The sequence below is a fragment of the Calidris pugnax genome, unplaced genomic scaffold (genome assembly GCF_001431845.1).
Source record: "Calidris pugnax isolate Ruff unplaced genomic scaffold, ASM143184v1 scaffold209, whole genome shotgun sequence".
Lineage (NCBI taxonomy): Eukaryota > Metazoa > Chordata > Aves > Charadriiformes > Scolopacidae > Calidris > Calidris pugnax.
Window position 1 is genome coordinate 299,799 of NW_015090978.1, and position 9,898 is coordinate 309,696.

The following is a 9,898-nucleotide window of genomic DNA, read 5'->3' on the forward strand; positions in this document are numbered from 1 at the left end:
GATATAAGATGAAGCAATTGAATTAAATTTTGATAATAGTCTCTTGCTTCTTCATGGGAATATTGGATTGACTTTGAGCTCAAGACACCCTGTAGCAAGCAAACCTCTCCTCTATGTAATAGGGATATGTTATTAAAACAGCTATTAAAAAGACATTAACTGAAGTATGGGAAATATCAATACTGATCTTATTTCAACAACTAAGTTCAGAACAAAAATTTTTTTCTCCTCCATATTAGGATCCAGATTCACGAACATGGCATCATTATGTCTATCAGCCCAAATACCTTGATCAGCAAAAACCAGAAGAACTTGATCGTGAGAAAAAGTTAAAAGAAGACAGCCCTAGAAAAACACCTAACAAGGAAAGTTCCCTGCCTAACCTTCCTGTCTCATTAGCAAGCATTAAAGAGGAGCCTAAAGAGGTCAAGCGTTCTGATTCTCAATCAGTGGATGAGAGCAAGATAAAAAACGATGATCGAAAGACTCCTGTAAATTGGAAGGACTCTCGGGGTGCTAGAGTAGCAGTTTCCTCACCAATGAGTCAGCATCAGTCATATATCCAGTACTTGCATGCTTATCCTTATCCACAGATGTACGATCCCAACCATCCAGCCTATCGCGCAGTCTCTCCTGTCCTAATGCACAGCTATCCTGGTATGTATTCTGAAATTTGCCTTTCACCCTAGTTAAGATTTACACCCTCAAAATGCAGTAAAGCCTGCATTTTAGTATTTCTGTTAGTAGCTAGGGTAAATTAGAAGCTTCTTGGGTGACATTTGTTTTGCTTGTGCTTCCACTAGGGAAAGTTCTGTAGATGAAACTGATTTAATACAAGATGTTCCTTTTATGAACTGTCACAATTCCCAGCTACAGTTTTCTCAACCCTTGACAGTCTGCTATTGCTGTTAGACTGACAGATAGTTTATTGCCTATAAAAATATTCTAAGCACTTACTGTCAGGACCATTATAGTTACTATTCCTTTCACTTAAAGAGGACCCATAAATGTCTGAAATGGCTATCAGCTCAACCCTCTTTATAACCTCCATTCATCAAGGTAAATTAGGTGAAGAAATTGAAGAGCAAAGATGCTGTTTGATAGTCACATGATCCATTTTTGATGTTATCCTCTGTCCTGGCACCCCCTCCTCCCACCTTGATATAACCAAAATGTAAAACCAGTAACTTGATGTTTATTTTGTTTTATTGTTGTTTACCCACAGGGGCCTATCTCTCTCCAGGATTTCACTATCCAGTTTATGGAAAGATGTCAGGGAGAGAAGAGGCGGAGAAAGTCAATACCAGCCCGAGCATCAATGCGAAATCAACCACTGAGTCCAAAGCACTGGATTTGCTCCAGCAGCATGCCAACCAATATCGCAGCAAGTCCCCTGTTGTAAGGCCTCATCTATTGATACTGAAGAGTGGCACATATGGGAAGGGGTAGAGAACACAATGTTAAGAATCACACAATCTGGCATCAAGCTCTGACTGCGTGATTCTTCTTTATAGTACTGCTTAAAATAATAGCAGTTTATAGTCAGGATGCTTCCGTGGCATTAACTGGAAGTGACACATATAACACAGTTCTGTGCTTGGAGTCTTACTATCTTAGATGAATGGATTCATGTAGAAACATAGGATCAGAGATACCTCCTGGTGCACAGTTTATTGCAGTTAAACAGGAAGCTCCTGTTTGGAAACAGATAGTGAAATGAGAAGTTGGGCTGTGGGATTTGGTAATATCCCCTCCCTGTATTTGCCAAGAAGCCATATCTTCAAAATAGCAGCTTACCAACCCCCATTTCTGAAGATTCCCACATTGGAGCAAATACTTTCAGATAAGTTGGTGCTTGTTTTAATTGTGCAGAAGTTACTGATTCTATTTTTAATAGGGCTTTCTTGCTGTTCGGGCAGGCTTGATCCCCAGAGTGCATTAAAGAGGGCTGAGGATTCATTTCTATCAGCTTTCAGCAGCTCAGCTAGGATGTTCAGGCATTGGCAAGTCAGCCAAGCTAAAGGGAGCTCAAAACTAGAAGTCATCATGGTGGCTTCAAGCTGCAGTGCATTGCCTCAAAATCGCTGTGCCTTGAAAAATCTTCTATTAACCAGATGCACCAGCTTTAGATTGGAATCAAGTGCAAATAATCCACTAGAGATACTTCTTCAGAAAGAAACAGGTTCATAATTTGAATTCAAAAGGTTGTTGCCAGGTAATGGCAAGTGTGGTTTTATTGTGATTTTGTCCCTTTAAAAATTCTCATACGGGTTTTCTTTCTGATGCTTTCTGCTACTCCTTCCTACTGCTAGCCTGTGGAAAAATCGGCAGCTGAGCGTGAACGGGAAGCAGAAAGGGAACGAGACCGTCATTCTCCTTTCAGCCAGCGGCATCTCCATACGCACCATCACACACACGTTGGAATGGGCTACCCCCTTATACCTGGACAATACGACCCGTTTCAAGGTGAGCAAAAGATTTCCAATGGTGGGATTAGCTGGCCTCATGGAGTTGTTACCTTGACATTGGAAGTCATGCCTACGTGAAGTATTTTGAATAGAGATCCCCTTGGTAAATCAGAAATGCTTTACGTGTAGGAAAAAGGCTTGGGAATTCACAGCGTGGACTAACAGCAAATGAGTAGCTTCATGTCTGAGAAAGTTTTGTTTCCAAAACTGGGTGTTAGAGATGTACCAGTTAGGCTGCCATTCACATGAATGTTTTGATTCCCACTGCAAACTGACATTAGCTGGCAGAAAGGCAGTAAAAAAACCAAACCAAACAGTCTCCTTTTTGTGTAATTAGGGTTGTGTAAGCAATGGAAGAAGTGTAGCGAAGACAAAAGCTTTTTATACTGAACATATTTCATGTACAAGGCATTGCAGTCACAAGGGTTTGAGCTTGTTATAGTTTGACCGTCTGAAAGAGGACTCTGTACTTTGGCAAATGCAGTGCACAAAGTTGCAGCCAGGGAAAAAGAGCACAGTAAGTTATGATTCATTCTCCCTAGGTTTTATACCAGTCTTTGACTGGTTTTCTCTAGCCCTGAATTGCAGCTGAATTTAAAGGAGATTTCCTCCCATGCAGCAAAGTACATGCTATCACAATTGGTGGCTAAATGACATTAATTCATTACGTTCACTTGGTGCCTCAACAGTTATTTTTCCTGTGTAAAAGTCTTGACATTTGTCAGTTTGATTTAGTGATTCCGTATGCCTTTTGGGATGCATTATGCTTGTTCAGTAGGAAAACTGTAAAAGTGATAAGTTTTTATGGAAGTGTTGTATTCTGAGCAGCTGGCATGCCATTTCTTTAATTCACTGTGACTTTTGATTCCTGTTGTTTGCTGGTACCTATTATTTCTACTGAGCTTCCTATTCAGGAACTCATACAATCCCTTTGGCATCATGCAGTGCACTACTTGGAAAGAAATACAATAAGTAGGAATGCTGTATTTTCTTGTAAAATATCTGTTAAGAACAATTCCATTTACGATATGAAGGCATATTGGTCACATTGGGCGGACCGTCTTAATACTGTGGCTTGAAATATTTGCCATTTATACAGTGTTAACACCCCACCCTTTTCTGATGGTGGGTTTTTTTGGTCTGTTTGCCGTAGAGATGCTTCCTAACATTTCTCTGAGCACAAAATCCATTAAAACCAGAAGTACATCAACATTCCTTCCTTTCTTCTTTCCTTCAGGATTGACCTCTGCTGCCCTTGTTGCCACTCAGCAGGTGGCTGCGCAGGCATCTGCATCTGGTATGTTTCCTGCACAAAGAAGGTAAATAGCCAGTAAATATTAAATTATATATTTTAATATACAGAGGAGAAAATAAATCATAGTTTTTGTAGCCTGATGGTCTGCAGTTCCTTGTATGACACAGTTTTTAAGGATGAAGAAAAACCTGGGACTTCGAGTTAATTGTAATTTTATTCTCTTTAAGGTGACGTTTTGTCCTTGGTTATGTCCTCTAACTGTAGCATCGATTATTAAGAAGGAACAAGTAGTCTGTCTTCTGAGATTTTCCACAGACTGTGTTTTAAGGATTGATATTAAGATAAAACAAGTGATTATGAAATATAATTTAAGATCCAAATTACTTATAAAAGAGGTTTAAAGTTTGTGCTCAGTTAGATCTATGTACTACCAGGAGAACTTAGGACTGTATCTATTCTGCAAGTCTGCCTGGTTTGCTGATTTTGCTTGGGGGGATTTCTTGGGAGTCCGTTGTATTTAAGTTACATACCCATTCCATGCATTTGCCTCCTAGTTATTTACTAGATTTTCAGTAGAATTTACTCTTCAACTATCACCTTGCTCTTCAAGAGGAGAGAAACTCTTTTATATTATAATGATCTCATCTCAAGTGGAAAAACCAAAGCATCCTTAACATTAAGGTTTCTTTCATTGCTGCCATGTTAAGCTTCAGAGTTTAATGTATTAAATAGTACTATAATGTTCCGTGGTTATGGGTGTCTTTCTGAAAGCTGACTCTCAAAACAGGTGACCACATAAGGCTCTTAGCTGTAGTTATTTGAGTGGGAAAGGTTTTTAGCCCTGAAAGAGCTGATGGATGCCAGGGTGTCGGAACCCAGAAGATAAATGCTGGCACAGGTTACTTGTTAGTGTGTTGTTCCTGGCAGGAGGGGGACGGGGACATGGCGTGCTGTCTTTCCTTCTTGGGATTGAGGGGACTGTGCAGATTGCATTTCATGATGTATCTGAGGTGCAGGAAAAACCAAGGGGGAAAGGATACTGCATACTAAAATATTATTCTTTCTCTTTGCAGAGAATGATGAGTTTGGAGATGTACATTGTCATGTGACTGGATCACATGAGGAAGCGCTTTATTACAGACATCAGTTCCATGGTGTTAATTTGAAATGCCTTAATGGCAGGCAAAAACCAGTCATTTCGTTTTTGTAAATTGCAGATTTTATCACAGAGTAACAAATGTTGCTGTAATTAGACTTCTGTTTTTATATATATATATGCGTATATATATATATACATATATATATAAAAATATATATATATTCTTTACTTTTTTTGTATCAGTACCAAGGCTCGCACACAGGGTCTGCTGCTAAGTTGCGAACCACACAGTAAAGGAGATATGTATTTGTCATGTTTAGAAAGCGTTAACCGCAAAAGGCTGTTTTGTTTCTTTTATCTTCTTTTTTTTTTTCCTTTTTTTTTTTCTTTCCATTTGTAAATAAATAATGTTATGTATCAGTGTGCCTGAACCTTGCATACCCTTCTGATATTTCCCACAAGCTCTCAGAGAGGCTAACTGTGATGACACTTTGGTACAATGTAGACGTCTATTTGGTGGCTCCTATTAAGATGCATCAGTGTAAAATGTTACTGTATTCACTGTTTCATTGTAATTGTGTATTGTGAAAAATATACCTTTGGAAGGCATGGGGATCTTAGTACCACAAAAACTGTGTTGTATATAATGTATAGATTTTAAATGGAGATAATGAGCATCTGTGAATAATGAAATGTCTTTTTTGATAATCTTGAATGGCAGATAACCTAATAGCCTGCATACCAGAAGACATCTGTGATTGTTCTATTACTTGAATAGTCCTGCAGTCTTTTTTTTAATGTTTACAGTTACCGAGTTTTAGAAGAGGGACTTTAATGCCATTGCCTGGTTACTTGTTTTATGCTGTAATCTCGTTTATTTTATGTAAAATGTATATCGAATGCTTTCATTTTTATACCTGCCTTAAATAATTTGGCAATCAGAATAAAGAAGTTGTTTTTTGTACTTTCTCAGTGTCTATGGGCCGCTCGGAAAGACGTGTCACGGTTGTCGACAGCGGAGGCTGCAGCGACCACTCAGCTACTGCTCTGTGTGCCCAGGGGCTGTCCCTGGGGCCCAGCTCCCGGTGTGCACCCGCAGCCCTCCCGTGCCTCCCCCCTGGGCCTGGGCTCGTGTCCTCTCCCAGCGGGCGAGGCGGGGTTCCAGCCAGATGGCAGTGGACCTCTTTCAGTTGACACTGATAAGCTCAAAAAAGGCCCATAGTAACACTTCGGATGGTATTAGTGGAACTTAATTCTCTAATACCTGTTGTAGAGCAGCTCTGTGTGCTATAAATTATATAGGCAAATTTTTTCTATTATAACTGAATGCACCCCTCTCCCCCATGAATAGAGGCCTAAAAACAGAGGACGTGTTTAGGACAGATTAAAAAAAAAAAAAGTCCTTTGCTGTGCTTAATCTGCGTTACCACAACATAAATATTTTATGTGGCTGTATACCACCTGTTTTGTTACAGTGCGGTTAACACAGTACACAGTAATATGAAGTCACTAATCATGACATGAAAAAAAATCAGATTTACTGGTCAGGTTTTTGAGGCTTTAACTTTTGTCTTTTCCTGCATATCCCGGCTACATTGATTGTCAAAACTGTTTTTTAAAGTTTTACTGCTTTTTTTTTGTTCTTGTGTTTGTTTTCTGTTTTGACAGGGTGAATTACTACAAGTTAAAGCTTGTTCTTGAAGTCGGTTCCATTTCTTCTACCATGTGAATACTTAATGCAGAAGGATGAATTAAAGATTCCCAACAGACAAGCACACTTGGACTTTTTATATTGCGATGATGAATCTGCCATTAATATTGCTATAATTGTTTTATTTTTATAGGCATAAAATCAGTTCCCTTAGTGACTAGTTATAAGGTTTATTGATTTTTATTACACATCATTCATCTGTGGCTTACTCTTATTGTCTTGTTCTGAACACATTCAGAAGTCTCACAGCCTCATAAAAATGGGAAGGAAGGGGTGTTTTCTTTGGAAAGGGGATATTGTGAATGCAGGGCTCTTGAAATAATAAATGCCTTATTACTTCTCTAGTAAAGACTCAGGTGGCTTTTGTATTGAAATGTACCATTGATTTTTATTTTTTTCATCCTAGACCATTAATGCTTCTGCAGCAAAACAGATCTTATAAATTCACACTATTGGTGATTTTGATTTAGTGTGGTTTAAGGTTGAGCGTCATAAGTAACGGGAATGAATTACTCTGATTGATACAGAGTAAGCAGCAGTTAAAATTATAATTAAAGTTGCATCCTTGAAATCTGTAAGAGGGGCTGACATCCATTGCTATTTATTGTCTTCCTCTCCTTCAGGTTATTGTCTTCCCTCTATCTTCATCGCTTTCCTTTCGGTTTAGCACTTGCTGTGCTGGCCTCCCTAAGGCTGTGTATCAGTGAGCATGATGCCCTGCTTCAACGCTCCCCCGGGACAGAGGGTGCCCCTTGACGTGCAGCTGCTGTGGTCGTTTCACCACTGTGTGGGCATCCAAAGGATGAGCAAACTGAAGCAGCAATGCAAGGAAGACAGCTTACAGACCTGGGAACTAGGAGCTGCAGAGGCTGATGGCTGGAAAGGGGCAGCCGAAGCAGCACGACACAGATAGGCTTACGCTCTGTTTTCCACAGAAAGGGCTTGTGCTTTTTTTGTTCCCTGCAGCTGCCAGCTCTACCGCACTGCTCTTGTAGCAGCAGCAATCGGTGACCCCGCTCCTCTCTTTCATCCAGATGTTTGTTGGTGGATGTTTTGCAACGGTGAAGCAGGGCCTATGCGTTGCATTTATTTCTTGGGAGTTTCTCACCTGTCTGTGCAATACATCCAGAGAAACTAAAGGTCTGTCTATGGCAGCACATCACACACAAAGGAAACCCAGCCAGGGGTTCCTGGCTTGCACTGGGAAAAATGAATGTGAACAGACAAGGCATTGGGGTGTTTTTTGAGCAATCACGTAGCTCTATAGGCTGAAAAGGGACGGGGGTCCAACTGACAGAGCTGGCTGGCTACCAGGGCTAGACCAGAGCTGGTGAAAATGGGGGCTAGGAGTAGCGTTTCTCCAGTTTTGTAATTTTAGATTCCCTGGTGGCCTTAGGGAACACCTGAGAACTCACAGAGCTATTTCTGTGCCATACCCACCTTCCTCCCCCTCCCCCCGGCGTCTGCAAGGTGCATGGGTTGGGCTGAGCCGTCGGGTCACTAGTCCCACCTGTCACGCTGAAAAGTGCTGGCAGGACACGTGCCCCTAAAGGACGTGAAGTCAGAGAACCCCCGAATCCATCCTAAAACACACCAGGGATTGTTGACAGCTCAAAAACTGGCTTAAGCAAAGAAGAGCACGGTGCCCTTCTGCAGCTCTGCACCCTGGCTCTTCTCAGGGAAGCAGTGAGAGACTCAAACAGGGAATCCAGTTCACCTTTCCTTCTGGTGCCACGTCGCTGTCTTTATCACCACTGGTAAATGTGCTGTCCTCATCTTTCTGCCTCAGAATCTCACTCTGATGTTTGCTCACCACGCTCTCCTTTCTTCTCTCCCCTCTCTACCCCACTTGCCCACTTGTTAATCCCTCTTACATCCATTTGATATCATCAAAACTTACTCTTTGCACAGCTAGAAACTTTCTGCATACGTTTGTGATCTCGTCCCTTGGTTAGTTCTCTCTCTTGCCTTTTATCACACTCCCTCCTTTGACCTGTGGGGTTTTTTTCGGTGTCTTAGGCTGTGTTAATGTATCCTGTCTCTCTTCAGCCTAAAGTGTTTGGGAAAGACAACGTATCTCACTTTGTACAGCAAAGTTCATATTTATAGTTCCCTCTGAATAATAGCTACGGCGTCTTGTAGATGATAATAAAAGATGCCATGAGTAGCTAGAGCAGACTGTTATTAACAATGAGCTTAAGATAACTGACAAAACCTGTTACAATTTTAAAAGGTATTTTGAAGCAATCTAACACCTCAAAAATAGGGAACGACACCAAGCCCACCTAGGAAGTCTGAAGCTGTATCTCCTTGTGTCAGAGGGAACTGGAGACATGCAGTCATTACTTAATGAACCACCTTTGTTCTACTATAGAAACAGCTCTGTTTTCATAATTTGTTTCAGTTTTAGCCCTTTACCTAGCTCTCTGTACGAAACACTCTATAGCATTACTGTGAACTACAGTTCTCCTCCTTGATGTAGTTCATGGACCTTTCTTAGGTTGGTATTTCCTCAGTTCCCATAGCTTCAGCCTTTTCTCTAAGATTTTTTTGAGGGAATCCTACTGTTACTTTTACCAAGAAATGCGAGAGGTGTTCATTCAGGAGGGGAGACATCAGCTGAAGTTACACATTGCAGTGGTGGGAAGGTAGACACCATTAAAATCCTCGCACTGGCTGTTAGTTATTTTTGTGCAGCTTATGCTAAATTGTGCTTTCAGCCTCAGTAGCAACTCTGAAACTTCTTGTCTGGACTGATAAATTAGCAAACTTAAGGATTTAGCAAAGGTAATTATTACTTGCACCCTGACTATATTTATCATGCAAAAAACCTCATTCTCCACCATAATATTATAGAGAAGTGCTGTGGGACTTTGAGAGCAGATTTTGTTAAAGACAAATGAACTCCTGCAGACCAAGCTGGTACCTGTAGTTCTGTTCCAGTAGCCTCATAGTCATTTCAGCAGCACTCCGCAGTCATTTTGGATGGTGTAACGGTGTATGTTAATTACACGATTTCCATCATTTGAGTTTACTGATGGTAGAGTAGTGCTTACTTACTGCTTGGAGCATAAATGCTACAGGATTTCTTCACAAAACTGAAGGGTGCAGCAGTTCCTTCCAAAGCAAGAGCTAAATCAGGAAGCAAAGAGTCTCTCAAAGCCTGTGTAAACCCTTAATGCCGGAGACTAATTTTAAAGCATACATCTTGACAGGCAGAGTAAATGACTGCAGTTCTCCTAATTGTTTTGGGCGCCCTGAGGGCACCACCAAGCCTTGCTGGCCTTGCTCAGCCTCCCATGGAGCCTTCCCCCACCCCTTCTCTGCGGCTCAGCCCGGGGCTGCCCATCCCTGCCCCAGGGCCA

General features: G+C 41.1%; 1 protein-coding gene across 1 annotated transcript in view; it reads left to right on the forward strand.

Moving 5' to 3' along the window:
• Positions 1–6,877, forward strand: part of ZNF608 (zinc finger protein 608) — a 69,053-nt gene extending 62,176 nt beyond the window's left edge. The window contains exons 6-10 of the mRNA XM_014953422.1: positions 240–657; positions 1,226–1,398; positions 2,313–2,466; positions 3,706–3,765; positions 4,797–6,877. Of these exons, the coding sequence (XP_014808908.1) occupies positions 240–657; positions 1,226–1,398; positions 2,313–2,466; positions 3,706–3,765; positions 4,797–4,933 (942 nt within the window). The 3' untranslated portion in view covers positions 4,934–6,877. The remainder of the gene's footprint in view (positions 1–239; positions 658–1,225; positions 1,399–2,312; positions 2,467–3,705; positions 3,766–4,796) is intronic.
• Positions 6,878–9,898: the final 3,021 nt, after the last annotated feature.